The following is a 21,905-nucleotide window of genomic DNA, read 5'->3' as shown; positions in this document are numbered from 1 at the left end:
AAAGGGCATTTCCATGAACTTCCAAGTCTGTTCCCTTCTCTGTCACTGGGTTTGAGATCCCACCTCCTTTTGCCTGGCCAAGAACAATGGCTCTCTTTCTAACATCAGTCCCATCAGCATAGAAAACATGCAGCAGTGTTTCCCAGCTTGAAAAATTAAAAACAGAAAATTCTTATCCTGAAATTTCACTGTCCACATCACTCTCTCCTTTACTGCAAAACTCCTTGAGGGGTTTTCTGTACCAGCTTCCTTTCCTCCTACTCTCCATTGAGCCAACTGCAATCAGGTTTCTAGCCCCACCACTCAAACAAGAGCTCTGATCAAGTTTACCACTGACTTCCATGTTACTAATCTTTATGTTACCTGACCTGCCGGCAACACTTGCAGTTTACCAATTCCCTCCTGCTTCAAATACTTTTTCTCCATAGCTTCCAGAACACTATTCTCTCGGTTCTCCTCCTACTTCACAAGACACCCTTTGTTTGGCTGGATCTTCACCCCCATCTTTGAAATGCTGGACAGCTCCAGGGCTATCTTCAGATCCTGTCTCTATGGGTTCTCAGTAGATGGGTGGTCTTAGGTGATGTCATCCAGACTTTTAGCTTTAAGTGCCATGCTAGTATCTCCAGTGTACCTCTTCCCTGGATTCCATACCTCTCTCATTGTTACCTAGTGAACATCCCCACTTAGATAACCACTGAAACTGAGTATATCCAGAACCTCTGGTTTCCACTCCAAACCTGCTGCACTATCTTTCCCATCAGTAAATGGCAAAGTCAAAACCCCTGACCCTTTATTCCTCTGCCTCTCACATCTCATCTTCAATCTATCACCAAAGTCCTTCAATCCTGCCCTCATAATATAAGCAGAATATGACTACTCTTCTTCCTCTCCTCCATCACCACCTGGTCCCAGCAACCACCGACTGCATCCAGATTACTACAAGAGCCTCCCCTAACTGACCTCTTCTACCGCTGCTTCTACCCCTGCTCCCCTACAGCCTTTACAGAGAAGCAACATGATCTTTTAAAAATACAAGTTCAATCATGTTCAAACCCTTGCTCAAACCCTCCAGAGGTTGCCATCACACTCTCAATAAAACCCTGACATGGCCTACCAAGCACTGCACGTTCTGGCCCCTGGCTGTCCATTGGACTCATCTCTCACCAGACCATCAGCTCAGTCCCCGCAGACACCAGGCCCGCCCACTCTCACCTATGACCTACCACACCTTGCACTTGTCTTCCCCAAGCACAGGTAGGGTTCTTACCTCCCTTCATTTCGGAATCTGCTCAAATGCCACTGTGTATCCACGAGACCCTCCCGACCATGTGATACGAAACAGCAAACCCCACTTCCCACGTTCATCCCGGCATTCCTCCAGTCCTGCGCCCCTTTTACTTCTCAACATTTCACGTACTATGTACTTTATTTGCTCATAAACTCCAAAAGGACAGCTCATTGTCCATTTTGTTTGCTGCTATCTCCCTACTCCAAAACATCAAGTTGTCCATTTTCGATATACAAAATTTTTGTCAACTATACCTCAATAAAGACAGAAAAAAACTTTTTAGCAAGGGAGGAGGTAGGGTCATGGCAGAAGCAGTGGAATACTTCAAAGGACTAGCTTTCAGGAATGCATTCAGGATATTCTTATTTGGCTCATTTTCTTTTGGCATGGAACACCCTACGTGCAGGGACCATAGGTCTCACTCATTTCTCAAGTCCCACAGCACTCAGGATCTGAAACACATGGGGGTTCACGTAACCTAGTCCAATGCCTGGTTCAACCTCAGTTTCCCAGATTCTCAACTCAGAGCTCTATCCTCCACACCCCTCCACACCCACTACTTTCTTCTCCTTCAGATCTGACACACACGCGGCCCCAGACAACCTAAGAGAGACACATTCTGTAGACAATGATGGGCAGCCTAAAGTAAGTACCAAGTGGTCCAGGCCTCACCGTGCTATTGATGCTGGCTAACAGCTTCCCGTTAAATTCCACCATAGAGTACACGGCCCCTTTCACTTCCTTTTCAGCCACAGTCTGTAGTTTTCCTGGGGGCGGAAAAAATATGTTTGAGTCTCTTTCTATGAGCCCATACTTTACCTCATCAAAAGAATCCTCTGGTTGCCCCTGTGGTACTAATTGTTGCCCCCCAAAACCACTCATCTAAAAAAACAACACAGACGCAGTATCTACTGGAGTTAATGACCACCTAAGTATGAGCCCCAAGATAATGTGCAGAGAAATCCAGTTGGTATCTAGGATCTGCCCCCCGCCCTGAAACTCCAGATCGCTCTCTCAAGATGGAAACCAAATCCCATTTCAGCTATCCGATCTGAGATTTCCGGGCTGATAGTCTTTAGAGCCATCTTGGGTAGGCGTAACGAGAAAAGATATTAAAATATAAACACAGTGCTGAAGCTGGAAAGAGCACCTAAATGCCTGAGCAATCAAGTGGAAAACAAACCTAGGATTCTGAATTTTTATACCTGTTGTCACTAGATTCCCTTACCCATCGTTCACTTCTCCCACCCCTCCCTTTTGTTCTTTTGGCCTTTCAAAGAGTAGCAAAGAAAGGAATGTAAGCTAAATTTTACTGTGTACTGTTCACGTGCTCCAAAACTCAATCAAATAAAGAAGAGAATAGCTCTTTACAGCAATGAACCCAACTTCTTCTACTACTTAACTGAGGCTCTCTGAAACTTCACAATGGCCTGCTGACTTTCTCAGCATTTCACATCCCTCTGGAGACTGCACCCACTTACCATCCGAATACTGAAAGACCACAATGCGACCCTGCTTGGGCTCTGCCTCTTCAGGATACACCATTGCTGTGCCCACAATGAAGTAAGTGTTGGGGTCTTTGCCCAGCTTGCAGGAAACCAGACTGAGGGCATATTCATTCTGCAGAAACTGGTGGGCATGAAGCACTAGAGGGTAGAGAGATGACTACGTGATGACAGGTTACCCATATCTGCACGCACACATAACCAACCCCATATTTCTGTGAGGCCTGTGGCTTAGGCAGTGACAAAGCGTATACCACCTGTTGTCCCTGTCTCATCCGATTATCCATCCCCCACCGGCCTAAGCTAAGGAGAGGATGCCCAGCCCTCCAAACTCACTGCCATCTCACAGAGTTCCCACCCCTCCTTTCTGCTCCTCCTAGGACAGTCTGCCACATCTGTCACGCTTTGTAGGTACCAGAGCCCAGAACAGCCTGGATTAGGGAGGGCACAGATAAAAACTATTGAAAGAGCTCATGTGCACCTTCAAAGGTGTGTTGGTCAATGATAAGTAGGTTGTGCACCTCCACCTCTTCTCCAAAGGAGGTCTCATGAGGAGCAGTGCTGCTGGAGAACAGCTTGCTGGAGCTGACACTGCTGGACAGAGCCTGCAAACAGAGAGAATACACATCATCCTTCTCAAACACAGAAGAGGTGCTGAGACATCATTGTGAAGGGACCCGTCAGACCCCTTCTTGGCAGCTAGCCAAGAACTCTGATGGCTGGCAGCTCAAGGAGCCTGAGGAGAATGTTTCAGAGGAGGCATGTAGCTGAAACATCAATCCCAAACACAGTAAAAATCTAAGGGTCATTAAAGACAAAACAGTGATGCTTCAAGTCAATCAAGCACAGCTAAAAAGGAACTCAGGTGACCTAATAAAGGGACAGACTCCACTACCCTCAGTGGGAAGAGGAGGGGGGCACTTCAAATAAAAACAGAAGCCATGAAAACTTCAACTCTGGACTACGGAGGGAGGTCCTATCGCAGATATGTGGAAACATGAAAGGCAGAGAATACATGGAAGAAAATGACCAGCTGGTATCTCCACTGAGCCTAGTATGTGTAGCTCCAGACTGTTATCTGCCTCATTCTGCAGATAAGAAAACTGAAGTTTAGGCTTTCCCACAGCTAGCAATAAACCTGGAAGCCAGGCCAGGCACAGTGGCTCATGCTTGTAATTCCAGCACTTTGGGAGGCCGAGGCAGGCAGATCACAAGGTCAAGAGTTTGAGACCAGGCTAGCCAACACAGTGAAACCCCATCTCTACTAAAAATACAAAAATTAGCTGGGCATGGTGGCACACGCCTGTAATCCCAACTACTCAGGAGGCTGGGCCAGGAGAATCGCTTGAACCTGGGAGGTAGAGGTTGCAGTGAGCCGAGATCGTGCCACTGCACTCCAGCCTGGGCGACAGGGTGAGACTCCGTCTCAAAAAAATAAAATAAAATAAAATAAACCCAGTAGGCACTTTTGAAAAGCTGGTTTCTGTCTTTTAAAAAAAAAAAAAAAAAAAAAAAAACCTGGAAGCCCGTTCTGTCGGACTCCAAACCCCATGTTCCTCCTCTATTCGACCACTCTGCCCTACAAAGGACCCAAACTGATGGTGACAGAAAAGGAATTATTCATGCTGTAAGGCCACCAAGTAGGAACTGTTTTTTATAAATAAACTTTTATAGAAGCCAGCTATGCTCACCTGTTGCCTACAGCTGCTTTCAGGCTATGATGGCAAAGTTGAACAGTTAGTGGTAACTGAGACCACACTGCCTGCAAAGCCGAAAGCCTTCACTACCTGGCCTGTACAGAAAGCTTGCTGGCCCCTGCTCTAAGGTCATCTTTCTTTGTCCACTGCCCTTACCTGGGTGCTAGCGCTGGGCCTCAAGGCTGTTGTGCCCCCACTCGTGTCTTGGACTTCAATGCGGCTGGAGAGGACCCCGAAACACTGGGACACTTCCTGGTAGCAGATCTTCCTGCAGAACAAGTACAGAACAACAGCGTCACTTAGAAAGTCAGAAGCACCCTACACCAACTCCCCACATCCCACTATCCCACCCTGGGCCTCACCTTGGAGACTCATAGAGGGGAACTGTGCGAATGTGCAGCTTCTGGATCTCATCGATGGTGCCAATGGTGAGGGTGCTATTGTTGGCCAGTGCCAAGCTGGAAAGAAGGGTCTGGGTTTAGACTGAGGAGATTCAAGGAAGGCAAAGATTCTATGAGGCAACTCCACAGAGGAAGAAAAACAAGGCAGGATTACACCAGTTTTGACTCCAGGCTAAACATCACCTGGAGAGACAGACAATTCTGATTCCTGGTCCCATCCACAAGATACTCTTATTTCATTGGTCTGGGTAAGCCTAGGCTGAGATTTTTAACAGCTTTCCATTTAATGATAATGTGCAGCCAGTTAAAAAAATCACCGCTCCAGGAATGTGACTTTCAAACTACTGCCTGTGTCAGAGTCGGCTGGAGGGCTTGTCAAAAGTCTGCTGGGCCCCCTCCCAGAGTTTCTGATTCTGTGAGTCAGGGTGGGGGCTGAGAATCTGCATTTCTTTATTTTCTTTTCTTTCCTCTCTTCTTTTTTTTTGAGACAGAGTCTCAGCTCTGTTATTCAGGCTGGAGTGCAGCGGTGAAATCTAAGCTCACTGCAACCTCCACCTCCCAGTTTCTTTTTTTTTTTTTTTTCAGACAGAGTTTTGCTCTTGTCACCAGGCTGGAGCGCAATGGTCGGATCTTGGCTCACTGAAAACTCTGCCTCCTGGGTTCAAGCAATTCTCCTGCCTCAGCCTCCTGAGTAGCTGGGATTACAGGTGCCTGCCACCACACCCGGCTAACTTTTGCATTTTTAGTAGAGATGGGGTTTCGCCATGTTGGCCAGACTGGTCTCGAGCTCCTGACCTCCGGTGATCCACCCACCTCAGCCTCCCAAAGAGCTAGGATTACAGGCGTGAGCCACCGCACCCAGCAACCTTCCAATTTCAAGGGAATCTCCTGCCTCAGCCTCCCAAGTAGCTGGGATTACAGGCACACACCACCATACCTGGCTAATTTTTGTATTTTTAGTAGAGACAAGGTTTCACCATGTTGGCCAGGCTGGTCTCAAACTCCTGACTTCAAATGATCCTCCCGCCTCGGCCTCCCAAAGTGCCGGGATTACAGGCGTGAACCACCATGCCCAGCCAGAGAATCTGCATTTCTAACAAGTTCCCAAGTAGTGCTGTAGCTGCTGGTTGGGGACACCCTTTGAGAATTCCTGCTCTAGAGGGACACAAAATGATCTCTAAATTAGGGGTTATGAAACAATCATCTGAATCACCTGATAAGTTTTCTGAAAATACAGATTCCAGAGCTCAACCTCAGACACACTGAGGATTCCAAAAATCCTGTAGTTTTAAAAAACTTCCCAAGTGTTTCTATTGGGTAGCCAGTTTTGAGAACCTCTGCACTATACTTCCCATCTCAGTTACTTATGATTTTGACACTGGAAAAAGGCTTTGAGGTAAGGGTTTAAGGAAAACATCATGACCTCCTCAATCAATAGCTCTCATTAAATAAGGAAAAAGAGACTCACCTGTCAGGATAGCCATCTGAATTGAGGGGACACATGTAGTTCACTTCCTTGAGGTTGACATTTGAGAAGACCAATTTGTGGTTGCTGCTATAGATGACAGTGGGGCGGTCAGAACAAGCAAAGACGTTGGTGGTAGAAAGAGAACGAAAAGTCCTCAATACAGTGGGCTGGGTGCCTAAAGTCACCTTCTTACGGTCGCTCAACAGACCTACAGAGAGAATGACATCAGGAGAAAGGAAGAAAGAAAACAGGACAAACAGCTGGCCTGTGAAAGTTCAAAAGCAGAACCCTGGGACTAAGAATTCTGTGTAATTCTAATACTCTATTTTTGAAAGAGTCCCTCACTCAAAATACTACTCTCACCTGTCTCAATGTTGAGCCCAAAGTAGAAAAGTGCTCCATCTCCCAAGGCACAAAGGAGGTAATGGCTACTCTCAAAGGTGGTCATCAGGATGGAACGAGGAATGATCTCTGTGAGAAAGGGGGACATTATGTTCTTGTTCCACATTTTGACTCTGTCCCAACCCAGGTCCCTAAATGACACATACCTCCACCCAGCATCTCCTTGTGCAGTAGTTCAAAAGAGGGCAACTTCAAGATACGAGCCGAGATGTCCGTCCAGAGGCCAATGGCACAAAGAGGGGACAGTCCATTGCTGTCTCCTAATGGGGTGATGTCCAAGCAAGCCACTTCATGTTCCATCTCTGTGTGGCTGAACAAAGAAGAATATGGCAGAGGAAGGAATCCAAGGATCAAAGAAGTCCCAGAGAAAAGAGGAGGAAAGCAAGCAGACAGAAAAACACACACACCTGATCTGCCGGAGCTCCTGAGGATGGATCTGCAGATAGTAGAGGGCCCTGCCCACAGCCACCACCACCTGGCTGCTGTTGCAGGAGGCCACACTGATGTTCTTGGCCTGAGGCTCCTTCCATTCACTGACCAGAGCTTTAGGTTCTTGAGAGACCAACCTCACCGATGCTGAAGTGATCTAGATAAAGAGCAGATGAACAAATGTCTCCAAGCATCTGCCAGGGTCCACACAGGAGTGGAAAGGTGGTAAATGCAGGCCTAATAGAGCCCTACTAATAAGCTACACGAGGCTTCTATTTCTTATTCCCCAAAGTCCTGCTAATGATTACAATAGATGTCATTTTTGCATGAATGCCTGAAGGAGGCCAGCTTAAAAGTAGCTTACAGCTTACAAACCTACAGCTGGTGGGGAAAAGGCCTATTTCATTCTAATTGAGGCTTACTTGGGTAATACAAACCGCATCCTGTGGGAAGATATGAATAGAGTAAGACCCTGTGACCACCAATTTTTTGGCTTTTTTTTTTTTTTTTTGAGACAGAGTCTCTCTCTGTTGCCCAGGCTGGAGGGCAGTGGTGCAATCTCAGCTCACCACAACCTCCGCCTCCCAGGTTCAAGCCATTCTCCTGCCTCAGCCTCCCAAGTAGCTGCGATTACAGGCGCATGCCACCACGCCTGGCTAAGTTTTGTATTTTGAGTAGAGACGGGGTTTCACCATGTTGGCCAGGCTGATCTTGAACTCCCGACCTCATGATCCACCTGCCTCGGCCTCCCAAAGTGCTGGGATTACAGGCGTGAGCCACCATGCTGGCTGTGACCACCAGTCTTAGCAGTTTTTCTCAACCCCCAAATCAGACCTCTAAAATATCTAAGTTCTTCACTATGTATGAGCCATTTAAATTATTTAAAGTTCCTTAGTAAAGATTACAAAATTGTATAGAAATATATTGTATAAATGTACCACTGAAATAAAACAGGAAGTAGGTTGGTGACACTGTTCTCTATTCATTCATCTTACCTAGCATAACTGAGTTTATATGTAAGGATGAAAGCTCTTTAATAATAGATAGGTGAGCTGGTGCCAGTCTTCAGGCCAATAGTTAGATAACACTGACAAAGCAATGACTCAGTATCTGGGCACGTCCCACACTTGGTCTGCAAACTGACAGAACTTTCCCTCCGGTTTTACCAATCTACCACTGCCAGGTGGCTAAAAGGAAAACCAGGTGGATAAAAAGACAGAGACAGTTCATTAATCCTCAGGCACTCCAGTGCCCTACCCACCAAAGGCAAGACGGACTCTGGCCACAGAGTGAAGAACAGCTCAGAAGGTAAGGAGAGAGTGCTAAAAGCTGAAAGATGTCAGAGTCACTCCAAACTTCAACAAATTGCTGAGGGGTGGAAGGGTGTCAGAAATGAGGCTCTCGTGGATAACAAATGCCAGAAGGCTATCTGCCCCTGTATTGCAGATAGATTGAAAGTAAGGATCAGAATAGGGTAAGCTTCGGTTATAATTAATATGTGGAAAGGACTGCCAAGAGTCATATTGGATGGTAGCATCATGATTTTTTCTTTTTTTGTGCATTTTGGTATTTTCCAATTTTATAAATAAGGATGTATCACTATTTTAACAAAGGGAAAAAATTTGAGTGTCTCGGAAGATATAATTAGTGCTAAAACAGGATCCGAAACTATATTTTTATGTTTATATATATAACGATCCGAGTCTATAAAAGAAAATGTAAATAAATACACACACATTTGCAGAAGAAAAATAAAGCTAAAAGGAGCAACTCTAAAGTTAAGAGTTGTGATCTCTGAGTAGTGGATTATCCATAATTTTTTCCCCTAGAATTTTTACATTATTTTTGGAGCCATAAAAATTGGTTGTTTTAAAATCCAGTGGTGCTCTGTACTGCACTCTAGGTCAATTCAAGTACATGGTAACACCTGCCCCTTTCTCAGTTATCACCTGGATAAGCTGCTGATGAGCCACGTTGCCACAGAAGAAAGTCTGCTGATCATCCACGAAACCCATCAGTTCGGTTTCTTCTACCTCCTCTCCATTTAACATGAGAACTCTGCAGCAGAATGGAGGGCCTGGGTCAGCCTGGGACCAGCTTCCCCACCTCACAACCTTCTCACCAGCACCTACAGATGGCACTAGACCCATCCTTACCTTGTCTGGCCCACAAAAGAGAGGACCAAAGTGTCATCAGTCTCACGATTAGGGTCAGACCGCAGTGGCCATAATCCTGGAACAAGGACCAAGGATTCAGATGCATAGGACAGACCAACACTTAGCATGCATATCTACAGACAGGGCAGGCCAGGGGCAGTGGCTCATGCCTGTAATCTCAACACTTGGGAAGGCAGAGGCAGGAGGACTGCCTGGGACCAGGAGTTCTAGACCAGCCTGGGCAACATGCAGAGACCTTGTCCCTGCTAAAAATACAAAAGAACTTGCTAGGTGTGGTGGCACAAAACTATAGTCCCAGCTACATGGGAGCCTGAGGTGGGGGGACTGCTTAAGATTAGGAGAAAGAGGCTGCAGCTATGATCATGTTATTGCACTCCAGCCTGGGTGACACAGCAAGATCCTGTCTCAAAAAAAAAAAAAAAAAAGGATATATATATATATATATAGACAGGGCAGCCTGACACCACTGGAAGGGCTGGAACTTGGAGTCCTGAGCTGGAACCCCCTCTCTCTGCTCCTCCTTGATTTTAAGGCTCTAAAAAGTTAAATAGTTTTGTTTTTTTTGTTTGTTTGTTTGTTTTTTTGAGACGGAGTCTCGCTCTGTCACCAGGCTGGAGTGCAGTGGCGCTATCTCAGCTCACTGCAAGCTCCGCCTCCCGGATTCACGCCATTCCCCTGCCTCAGCCTCCCGAGTAGCTGGGAAGGCAGGTGCCCGCCACCACACCTGGCTAATTTTTTGTATTTTTAGTAGAGACGGGGTTTCACCGTGTTAGCCAGGACGGTCTCGATCTCCTGACCTCATGATCCACCCACCTCGGCCTCCCAAAGTGCTGGGATTACAGGCGTGAGCCACCACGCCGGGCCAAAAGTTAGACAGTTTTAAAGCTGTTTTGAGCCTGTTTTAAATTTGGAATTGGATTATATACATTTCCATGACCCAAAGTCTAAATTTATTTATTTACTTATTTATTTGAGACGGAGTCTTGCTCTGTCACCCAGACTGGGGTGCAGTGGCACGATCTCGGCTCACTACAACCTCTGCCTCCTGGATTCAAGCGATTCTCCTGCCTCGGCCTCCTGAGTAGCTGGGACTACAGGTGCGTGTCACCACGCCCGGCTAATTTCTTCTATTTTTAGTAGAGACAGGGTTTCACCGTGTTAGCCAGGATGGTCTCGATCTCCTGACCTCGTGATCTGCCCGCTCGGTCTCCCAAAGTACTGGGATTAAAGGTGTGAGCAACTGTACCCAGCCTAAATTTATTTTTTAAAAGTACACAGAAAAGTCTCATCCCCATACCTCCCTCCAACCCATCCCCCAAACAAGTAATCAATAAAGTCATCTTGTTTAGCCTTCTGGTAAAGAGATGGGGTGTGGGAGGATCTTGCTATGTTGCTCCAGTCTGGCCTCGATCTCCTGGGCTCAAGTGATCCTCCCAGCTCAGCCTCCTGAACAGTAAGGACTACAGGCCCACTACACAACACTAAGCTTAATTTTTTTTAATTGAAGGAAATCGAGTATTACAAACAAATACAAATATAAAATAGTCTATCATGCACTACTTGGCACCTTGTTCTTTCGTTTAACAATATATGCTTGAAGCCCTTATCAGGACACAGTATTTAATTGTGTACATCATTTATCTATACAATTATTATTAAATTATGCAGATTAACAAATCCCTTCTCACTACATTTATTCAGTATTTTGCTATAACATACAATGCCACAAGAAATAAGCTTGTATTTTTATGTCACTTTATACATATGAAGGTCAGGTAGAGGCTCAGAACTGGGACTACTAAGTAAATTGCTAACTGCTATCTTTGATATTGCCCAATTCCCTTCTATAGAGGATGCACAAGCATGTTTATTTTCTCATAGCCCGATCAACATAATGTGTGGTCAAACTTCTGGATTTTGGTCAACTAGTAGAGTACTGCTGTTTGGTGTTAATGTGCATTTCTCAGGACTGTTGCCTGTCCATTCATGTCCTTTGCTAGTTTGGGGACAGAAAATTTAGTGATCTTTCTATAAATGTGTTATAAATTAGGAAGACTGGGCCTTTTGTCTATAAGATGAACTACAGAATATTTTTATCCGATTTGTCATTTCTTCTGGCTTAGCTAATAGTGTTTTGTTTTGCTTTTGCTATGAAGCGTTTTATTTTTATATAGTTGAATTTATCAATCTTTCTTTTTGGCTTCTGTGCTTTGAATCATAGTTATGGCTTCATTTTTTTACATTAAGTTTTTCATCCATTTAGATTCTAGCCAAGTGTACATTTGGCAGGCAGTATGAACCCAAACTTGTCTTTTCCCAAATGACTATCAGTTATCCCAAAAACACCATTTATTAAGTCCCAACTTTAGGCTAGGCTCAGTGGCTCATGCCTGTCATTACAGCACTTTAGAAGGCCAAGGCGGGAGGACCACTTGAGCCCAGGAGTTTGAGACCAGCCTGGGCAACATAGGGAGACCCTGTCTCTACCAAACACAAACAAAATTAGCCAAGCGTGGTGGCGCATGGTTGGAGTCCCAGCTACTGGGAGGCTGACACAGGGAAGACCGCTTGAGCCCAGGAGATTGAGGCTATAGTAAGCCGTGATCATGCCACTGTACTCCAGCCTGGGTGACAGAGTGAGACCCTATCTCAAAAAATGAATACAAATAAAATTTAAAAAGTCCCAACTTTACTCACTGAACTGAGAAGCCACCACTATCATACACTGAATTTCCACATGTAATTATGTCATTTCTGGACTTCTGAATCTGCCCATTAGGCTCTGCCTATTCATCAGCAATACTACACTTCTAATTATAGAGGCTTAACAGTATGCTTCAGTATCTGGTAGGGCTAACATGTCTCACTGCTCTTTTTTTTTTTTTTTTTGAGATGGAGTCTTGCTGTGTCACCAGGCTGGAGTGCAGTGGCATGATCTCGGCTCACTGCAACCTCCGCCTCCCGGGTTCAAGTGATTCCCCTGCCTCAGCCTCCCGAGTAGCTGGGACTACAGGCATGCGCCACTACCCCCGGCTAATTTTTTGTATTTTAGTAGAGATGGGGTTTCACCATGCTGGCCAGGATGATCTCGATCTCCTGACCTCGTGATCTGCCCGCCTCGGCCTCCCCAAGTGCTGGGATTACAGGCGTCAGGCACCGCACCCGGCCTCTCACTGCTCTTTTTAAAGTTTTCCTGGTTATGCATGCTTCTTCCTTTTTCCATTTGGACTTGTCTAAGTCAAGGAAAAATTGTATACATATTCAGGTACATTAAATATAAAGAGAGAACAGCTTTATAATACTGATTTGCAGTCCTTGGTGTGTCTTTTTCGTTTGATCAACTTGTTCTTTTCTTCCTTCAGGAGTATCTTTAAGTTTTCCTTGTATAGGTTTTGCACAATTTTGTTAAATGTACTCCTTGGTACTTTATCATTTTCTTGTTATGGTAAATTGCCCCCTTTCCTCTACTATGCTTTCTAATTGACTGTGTTTACATGAAAGCTATTAATTTCAGTACATTACTTTTATATCCTGCTACCTTAGTGAATTTGTATTGTCCACAGTAGTTTTTTAGTTAATTATCTTGGGTTTGTAGTTACATGATCTCTTCCTTTGCAATTTCATATACTTGTATTTCTTTTTTTTTTTTTTTTTTTTTTTGAGATGGAGTCTCACTATGTGGCCCAGGCTGTAGTGCAGTGGCGCAGTCTCAGCTCACTGCAACCTCCGCCTCCCGGGTTCAAGTGCCTCTCCCGTCTCGGCCTCCCAAGTAGCTGGGATTACAGGCACCCACACCATGCCTGGCTAATTTTTTGTATTTTTAGTAGAGACAGGGTTTCACCATGTTGGCCAGGCTGGTCTCGAACTCCTGAAATCAAGTGATCCGCCCGCCTCGGTCTCCCAAAGTGCTGGGATTACAGGTGTCAGGCAACATGCCTGGCCATACTTCTATTTCTTTATTCACCTTTTCCCATACTTTTTTTTTCATATTCCGAATTACTCCTTTTTTTAAATTGAGATGGAATCCTGCTATGTTGCCCAGGCTGGTCTCAAACTCCTGGACTCAAGCGATCCTCCTGCCTCAGCCTCCCAAGTGGCTGGGACTACAGGCACACACCACTGCACCTGCCTTCAGAATTACTCTTATAAGATGTGCCTCCTATATACAACTTTAAGGTTGGTTTTGTTTTATGATTTAATCTGATTATGCTGTCCTCAAACAGGACATTAACATTTACTGACATGACAGCTATGTTCCATATCAATTCTGTCATATTGTTTTAGGTCACACTTACACATTGTAAATGTCTTTCACTGTGTAGCCTTTCTTTTTTTTTTTTTTTTTTTTTTTTTGTGAGACAAGGTCTCGTCACCCAAACTAGAGTGCAGTGGCACAATCATGGCTCTCTACAGCCTCAACCTCCTGGGCTCAAGTGATCTTCCACCTAGGCTAGAACCAAGTAACTGGAACCACAGGCATGCACCATCACCCCTGGCTAATTTTTAATTTTTTTTATAGAGATGAGGTCTACATTGCCTAGGCTGGTCTCAAACTTCTGGGCTTAAGCAATCCTTCCACCTTGGCCTCCCAAAGTGCTGTAATGACAAGCATGAGCCACGCCACCTCGCCTAGCCTCTGATCTTTTTTTTATTAAAATTCTCCTAGAATTTAGAAAGATTTATATTTTTTACCTAGAAACCACATTTATACTTATATCTTCATAAAATATTCTCAGTCTCTCCTTTATGAATTCTATCAGTTGCCTCATATAAACAACATTAATTTTAATTTATAATCTTTTAATCCCCTAGTCCTCTATTCCACTACCAATTTTGATCAGTAGTATTTTCTTTTTTTTTTTAAAGTTTACTTTTATACTTTCAGATATGTTTAAGCTTCTGATCTGTTGTTACGACTTTCACTCTTCACTTGATCTGCTTTTCTCTGGCTCCCACCAAAACGCCTTCACAACATGTAACAAGGCCAAAGTCCCTCATGTAAGATCTGCATCCTAGATCTGCATCCTGTGTCCACCAAAAAAGCTACCTTTGATGCCTGGTAAGTCAATGCTGGCATGCTCGTGGATTCCAATTCCATTCCGGATGATCCGCAAGGAACCTTCCTTGAAAGCCCCAGAGCAAGTGACCAGCTGCAAGCAGAGAAAACGTTTCTAAAGAACCTCCTCAAGATACTGGGTCAGTCATACTGATGCCCAGAAAGTAAACACGGTATACCTAAATCCAAGAACCTTTATTGTGGGGCTAGGTTTGAGGACGCAGACTTGGCAGAGGTTGATTTCCAAAGTCTTTCAAATTTACGGAGCAGACGGGACATCCTAGTCCAGGAAGCAAAAAGCTTCTACCACTGCTCCTAGCAAGCTTGCTTAGATCCCTGGGACCTAGTTTACTAGAATGAGCACAGGATCTGTTAGATACACCCGCCACTTATTAAGTTAGGTGACTTTGGAAAAAGTTACTTAATCTTTCTCAGCTCTAATTTTCCTCACTTCTGAGATGGCCAAATATCCCTATCTAGGGTACTTGTGTAATTAGAGATAATGTATATAAAGTGCCTGGCAGACCAAGATAGGCACTCAATAAACAGTAGTTATCATCCTTATATCACTGGGATTCACAAGGGGGCTCTTAAAAGTATTTTCAGTGCACCCTCCCCATTCTAGATAAGCATAGCTAGGACGACACAGTTTGAGTGGGTATATACCAACTATCCACTTTCAGAATGGCCCTTACCTGCCCCTGCCCCTGCCTCTCCAGGTCCACCACGCACATATCCACAATGGGTCCTAAGTTGGTAAAGGTTTCCATGGCCACTACATAGGAGCCTTGTTCATTACTGTCAACGTTGAGCTAAGAAGAAAGAACAATGTTATGTTAGTCCTAGAACACCCTAACAGACCCACCCAAAAGAGATGGTTATTGTCAAAAAGAAACTCTCGATAACTAGTTTCTAGATCTGCCATTCTCGTGTTCCAAGGGATGATTCCAGAAGGGGACTGTTAACAAAATAATATGGTTGTCCCACAGGTGACCCATTAATCAGCCAAGGATTGCTGACCTAGAGTCCAAGGATGGATTTCAGAGAAGTAGTGAATGTTTGAAAATTAATGTAAAATGTTTGCATGCATTTTTCTGCAGAGAAGGTCCGAAGTTTTCATATTCTAGAAGAAGTCCATTACATTAAACTATGACCTATTTGAAGGTAGGAGCCGGGTCTTGCTCATCAATGTATCCACAGCACCTAGCACCTTGCCTGGCAAATTTGCTGAATGAACCACAAAGACAAAGAGCTAGTCAGGGGTAGGATGTTAAATTAACCAAGTAGAAAGCTGGATAGTAGGGATGTGGATAAAATAGAGAGATTCTGAGAGGCACCAAACATAGGAGAAATTTGATGAAGAAACAGTGAGGACAGCAAAAAAGAAACCAGAAACAAGTGTCTTCTCACCTTCACAAGCTGGGAGTCACCCAAGCGAGACCCGACAAACACAACACCATTATCAAGGTATGTCAAGCACTCAGCAATAGAGGTCTGGAAGAAAGTCAGCAACGTGAAAGAAATGAGAATGGACTCTACGTGGGATCCAGATACTACCCACATCTCAGACATCTGCTGAGAAAACTCCCAACTGCAGCCGTTAATTCAGAACAGTTCTGTTTCAAATTCCCAGGTCACACTAAGCAAATGTTTCTAAATCTCTGAAGTTCTTGATTCTTCATCTATTGCATCCCTACAATCAGAAAAATCTATAATTTGTCTTGCATATTCCTGCTCCAAAAGATACTGCCTAAGTATTAATATTAAACTTTTTGGGAACCTCCTCCCAGAACTGAAATCAGCAATAATCTTTTTTTTTTTTCTTTTTTTGAGACAGGGTCTCACTGTCACCCAGGCTGGAGTGCAGTGGTACCATCACGGCTCACTGACTGCAACCTCGACCTCCCCAGGCTAAGGTGATCCTCCCACCTCAGCCTCCCGAGTAGCTGGGACTACAGGCACACACCACCATACCCACCTAATTTTTGTACTTTTTGTAGAGGTGGGGTTTTGCCATATTGCCCAGGCTAATCTCGAACTCCTGGGGCTCACACAATCTGCCTGACTCGGTCTCCCAAAGTGCTGGGATCACAGGTGTGAGCCACCGAAACCAGCTAGATTGTTCTTTAATTCCAGGTTATATCCTTTTCTGTTTCCCTTTCTTTTCCTTTTCTCACAGGCTGCTTGGGTAGATTATCACAGGATCCTGTGAGATGCTCCAATACCTAACTCATTCAATAGTCAACTTCCACAGCAGGAACAACAGTTTGTTGTTAGGTGTTAAGTAACATAATTCCCAGAGTTGAGGTGTGGGACCACATATTTGGTGTCTTCAGGAACCTAACAGAACATTGTAGAGGAACAGGGAGAACAAGTTCTACCTCTCCAAGGAGTTCTACACGGAGATCCTTGAGAGTGACGGTGCCATCCATCTGTTCCTCCTTCTCCAAAAGCAGCATGAAGAGCCGGCCTTCCATGTCTCCCAGCAGGTATCTTGAGCCATTAGGGTCCACTCGATTGTGGCACACAATCGTGCTTTGCTGCCAATGGGAAGGAAACAGTCATTAGAGATTCAGCATCTTCTACACCAGAAAACAAACCCTACTGGACCACTCCCTTTACCAAACCCAGCCATTTTACCAGCAGACAAATCGCTCAGATAACATTACATGAAAATGAGGATAGAACCTATTCCCCATTAATAGAAAATGGGAAGCTTTTTTATTTTGAAGATAATTTTCTGAGGAGCTCCATCAATATATCTTACATGTTTACTGATACGTTGTCATTCTGCAGAAAATAGAAATACACAGACTAGGAAGCTGCTGCCAAAATCTACTGAACGATGCATGCTACTACAAATGTTGTTATTTGTTCTTAATACCACTAATTACCCCCTACCACTGTGGCAATGCTACCACAGATTTTGTTCTTTTTTTTAAAGAAAGGGTCTTTCTATGTCACCCAGGCTAAAGTACGGTGGCTATTCACAGGCATGATCACAGTGCACTGCAGCCTTAAACTCCTGGACTCAAGCCAACCTCCCAAGTGGCTAGGACTACAGGCACTTGCCACTGTAGCCAGCTAGATTTTGTTCTTTTTTCCAAAAAGAAAGTAAAATGAAACTTTTAAGGCTTAATTTTTACAACTTGATATTCCAAGTCCTTGAAATTTTTGACTTTTTTAGCCTTTGTAATTTATCAATATATTACTTTATATGACTTGAGCCCTGAAAACATTATATGCAACAGAAATTGCCAAAATTACGGCCGGGCACAGTGGCTCATGCCTGTAATCCCGGTACTTTGGGAGGCCGAGGTGGATGGATCACCTGAGGTCGGGAGTTCAAGCCCAGCCTGACCAACATGGAGAAACCCCATCTCTACTAAAAATACAAAATTAGCCGGGCGTGATGGCACATGCCTGTAATCCCAGCTACTAAGGAGGCTGAGGCAGGAGAATCGCTTGAACCTGGGAGGCGGAGGTTGCAGTGAGCTGAGATCGTACCATTGCACTCCAGCCTGGGCAACAAGAGCAAAACTCCGTCTCAAAAAAAAAAAAAAGAGAGAAACTGCCAAAATTTTCCCTTCTTAAAGTTGCCCCATGTGGTAGTTCATCTGTAATCCTAGCTACTCGGGAGGCTGAGACAGGAGGATCACTTGAGCCCAGGAGTTCAAGGCTACAGTGAGCTAGGATCATGCCACTGCATTCTAGCTCTCCAGCCTGAGCGACAGAGTAAGACCCTGTCTCTTTGACAAAAAAAGTTGCCCCAGTCAATGAAAAGGGGAAGCCTATTTTGATTATCATTTATCTAAGTTAGCAAGCAAGTTCTCTGTAAGCAAATCCAGGCTAATCTCTCTCTGTATTCCCAATGGCCAACGCAATATCTTATATACATAGTAAATTGTGTAACAGGCATCTGTGAATCTCCTTGTGACAAATGAGAGAAAGGGAGGAGCAAGGTGAGGACAAGGAAAGAAAAGATGAAAGGAAAAAAAGGTAGGACTGCGCTCACCTTGATGATAGGAGGGGCAATAGCCAGGTATTTGTCACCATTGTGATAGGTGATTGACTCCTGTCCAATGATGATGGCCCCCCCAAAGGGCTCTGGGACTGCAGGAAAGACAGCAAAATTAGAATGCTCAGCACTCTGGGTCTGCCATACCAGGACTGGCAAGAGTACAGGTCTAGTTAGCCCCAAGGCAAACCTTAAGATCATCATTATTTTAAAAAGGACATCAAAGCCCAGGGAACATGATAGCCTTTACGAGACTCTTAGAATTTGTTGACTGGCCATTATCTAATCCTGGTGGTATTTTTACTGCCATTCTTCTGGTGTTCGACTATTCCTATGGGTGGGGAGTCTTCTCCGTGTTCTTCCCCGTGCATTCTCCCCCATTTTTCTTCTCAACTTCTAATCCTTTCCAAGTAAAAGCTTTTACTTTTTTTTCCTGGTTTCCACTCTTGTTCCTTAGCTTAACTTCCCCCCATTATCAGGGCTACCATTGAGAAGAGCCAATTTTCTAATTGTTTTAAAACTTCCCTACTGAGTGAGACAAACATAATGTAGGGGCAGACTTAGGACAAGGAGTGAAGAGGCCTGGATTCTAGCCCAGACTTTGTCAATCATGGACAGGCATGGGCAGGTCCCTCTGGCCCTGTTTCCTCATCTATGAGGTAAAGAAATCAGATAAGCTCTATTGCTCCCTTTCAGTTTTCTGTTGTTTTTTTTTTAAAGAGATGGGGTCTCATTATGCTGCCCAGGCTGAACTCAAACTCCTAGGCTCAAGTAAACCTCAGCCTCTTGAGTAGCTGGGACTATAGATCCTGGCTTCCTTTCAGTTTTAAATGTTATGCCCAGCAATAAAATAATGAGACTCATTTCCATATGCCACTGTGAAAATCAATCTCAATGTTTTATAGTCAATCCCTCCACCCAAGTAAAAGACAAGTTATACTTTTGGGGGGAGAAGTGAAAAACAGAAAATCTCAAAGACAGAAAAAAACAAAGCACAATTTAGAGAAAGAAGACATAAAGGAGTGGTAAACAATGCACACCTTCAATAATACTGAGCGCCAAAACAAAGGGCAGAGAAGGTGAGGGAGGGAACAAGAACAGGGAAATAGCCTAGATCCAGGTGGAGGCACATTTCCTAAACCCCCAACCAACCTGCGATCACCATGGAAGCTTCAGCTTCGACATTTTCCTGTTTCCAAGGGCCCTTATTGAATTCCTTTTCTCGGAGAGACACCTCATAAGTTTTTACGTGCCGCCCCTGAGGGTCCTGGGGGGGAAAGGTGAAATGGTTAGCCCTTAGGAAGGGTGAGCCTTGGGCTAGAGAGAGGTGCTGTAAGGGACAAGCCACCACCACCCAGCATCTGACAGTCCTATCATGTCAGCCCTCCCACCCTTATCCATCAGTATACTGACAATCACCAGCTGAGCCTGGGATTAATTCCTAGGTAGACTGCAGCATCTGAGATCTACCATTCTTAAAAATTCAACCAACCAAGAAAGGTTTAAAGTATTAGAAAAATGAACTTGTCACACTGCACTAGGTACTATAAGAGATACTGTGTGCCAGGCACGGTGGCTCACACCTGTAATCCCAGAACTTTGGAAGGCTGAGGTGGGCAGATCACCCAAGGTCAGGAATTCAAGACCAACCTGGCCAACACGGCAAAACCCCGTCCCTGCTAAAAATACAAAAATTAGCCAGCATGGTGGCACATGCCTACAGTCCCAGCTACTTGGGAGGCTGAGGCAGGAGAATCACTTGACCCAGGAAGCGAAGGCTGAGCTCCAGCCTGGGCGACCGAGCAAGACTCCATCTCAGGAAAAAAAAAAAAAAAAAAGAGATACGGTGTGTGTGCCTGTGTGTGTTCCTCAGCCTCAAGAAACTTACAAAATAGCTAAGTGAAACACACATTGATAAGCTACGCCTATGAGATTTTTTTAAAATTGATACAATTCTTAAAACCATTCTGATGGAATAATGGTAGAGAGAACACAATTGATTGCTCCGCTAAAGGGTCAAAACTTTCAGTCCTGCCACTGTCAACATCATCTTCCCCTCCTTTTTCTAAATTATGACTCATGTCAGTCCTGGGACTGCCAAGGTCACCTTTAAGATGCTAAAAAGCAGGGACCGGAAGAAAGCTACACTCAGCCAGCGGAAGATGGTTTCAACAAAGAAGTTATGGAAGGAATTCAGCAATGTGTTTCAGGGCAGGGATCACATCTTAGTCACTGTTACAGCTCCTGAAGCATGAATACCTTTCACATAGCATTAAGTACCTAAATATTTGTCAAACTGAATTTTTGGCATAAAACAGAAGATAGTAATTTTTGGCTGATGAAAACATTTTCCCATCAATGAGTAGGGTTATGACACAACTTCACAAAAAGTTCAAGTGTGGATTTGGGCCTCTGAGACACACATGCAGAAATTAAGATCTGATCACAATTGGCAGCCCTGAAGCTTAGAACAACCAGCCTTGAATAATCAACAACATCAAAGTTTTAATGACCTAATATTACAAAACTAAAGAACAGAGAGAAATTCTAAGTTTTTATTTTAACTCATACTTAGATCAAACAAAATCTCCTGGTTTCAACCTTATTCAATTGGGTCTTATTCCAATAGCCTCCGAACTACAGTCACACTAAGAAATATACAAAAATATATCAGCACCTCCAATACATAACAAGGCTATCAAACTGTTTATGTGCCCACACTCTATGTGGAACTGGACTATCATTTCCTTCCATCACTTATTCAGCCACATGCAAATGAAATGATCTTACGCTGCATGGCCCTTTGTTAAAGGGCTGAGATTTTAGCAAGATACTGGCATGTTAGTCTGGTGCTCTACCACCCCACCCCCGCTTAACAGATCTGGACCAGAGAACAGCTGCCCAGGATCAGCTCTGCTACAGTTTTAGGCACAGACTAAAATAGAAGTTAACAGCCAGTAAGCTGCCGGGCACGGTGGCTCACGTCTGAAATCTCAGCACTTTGGGAGGCCGAGGCGGGCGGATCACGAGGTCATGAGTTCGAGACCATTCTGGCCAACATGGTGAAACCGCGTCTCTACTAAAAATACAAAAATTAGCTGGGCGTGGTGGCGCGCACCTGTAATTCCAGCTACTCAGGAGGCTGAGGCAGGAGACTCGCTTGAACCCAGGAGGCGGAGGTTGCAGTGAGCCAAGATCAGGCCATCGCACTCCGGCCTGGGCAACAGAGTGAGACTCTGTCTCAAAAAAAAAATTAAATTAAATTAAAATAAGCCAGCAAGTCACCAGTAAGTGATTACTGGACAAAATGTAAACCTCTTCTTAAAAAACACATATAAGGCATCACCAAGACAATTTCTCTTTGCTTAATATAAACGCAAGATCTAGATAATTTCCTGACAGCTAAGTTTTAATAATCCCCTAGCACTCCAGTAAGAGAATCAAAGTATAAACTGGGTCAT

At 44.4% G+C, this 21,905-nt stretch overlaps 1 protein-coding gene across 1 annotated transcript in view; it reads right to left on the bottom strand.

The window, feature by feature from the left end:
- The window catches only part of DDB1 (damage specific DNA binding protein 1), a 33,488-nt gene that overhangs the window by 7,592 nt on the left and 3,991 nt on the right, over window positions 1-21,905 (bottom strand). The window contains 17 exon segments of the mRNA NM_001133141.1: window positions 1,964-2,058; window positions 2,773-2,937; window positions 3,278-3,401; window positions 4,650-4,761; window positions 4,856-4,951; window positions 6,363-6,570; window positions 6,726-6,833; window positions 6,911-7,074; window positions 7,172-7,350; window positions 9,143-9,251; window positions 9,350-9,425; window positions 14,418-14,520; window positions 15,122-15,238; window positions 15,837-15,920; window positions 16,808-16,966; window positions 18,442-18,539; window positions 19,597-19,711. Of these exon segments, the coding sequence (NP_001126613.1) occupies window positions 1,964-2,058; window positions 2,773-2,937; window positions 3,278-3,401; window positions 4,650-4,761; window positions 4,856-4,951; window positions 6,363-6,570; window positions 6,726-6,833; window positions 6,911-7,074; window positions 7,172-7,350; window positions 9,143-9,251; window positions 9,350-9,425; window positions 14,418-14,520; window positions 15,122-15,238; window positions 15,837-15,920; window positions 16,808-16,966; window positions 18,442-18,539; window positions 19,597-19,711 (2,112 nt within the window).

The sequence above is a fragment of the Pongo abelii genome, chromosome 9 (genome assembly GCF_028885655.2).
Source record: "Pongo abelii isolate AG06213 chromosome 9, NHGRI_mPonAbe1-v2.0_pri, whole genome shotgun sequence".
NCBI classification, from domain to species: Eukaryota; Metazoa; Chordata; class Mammalia; order Primates; family Hominidae; genus Pongo; species Pongo abelii.
Note: the sequence above shows the minus strand (reverse complement) of the source record. Positions and strands in the feature narration are given on the sequence as shown.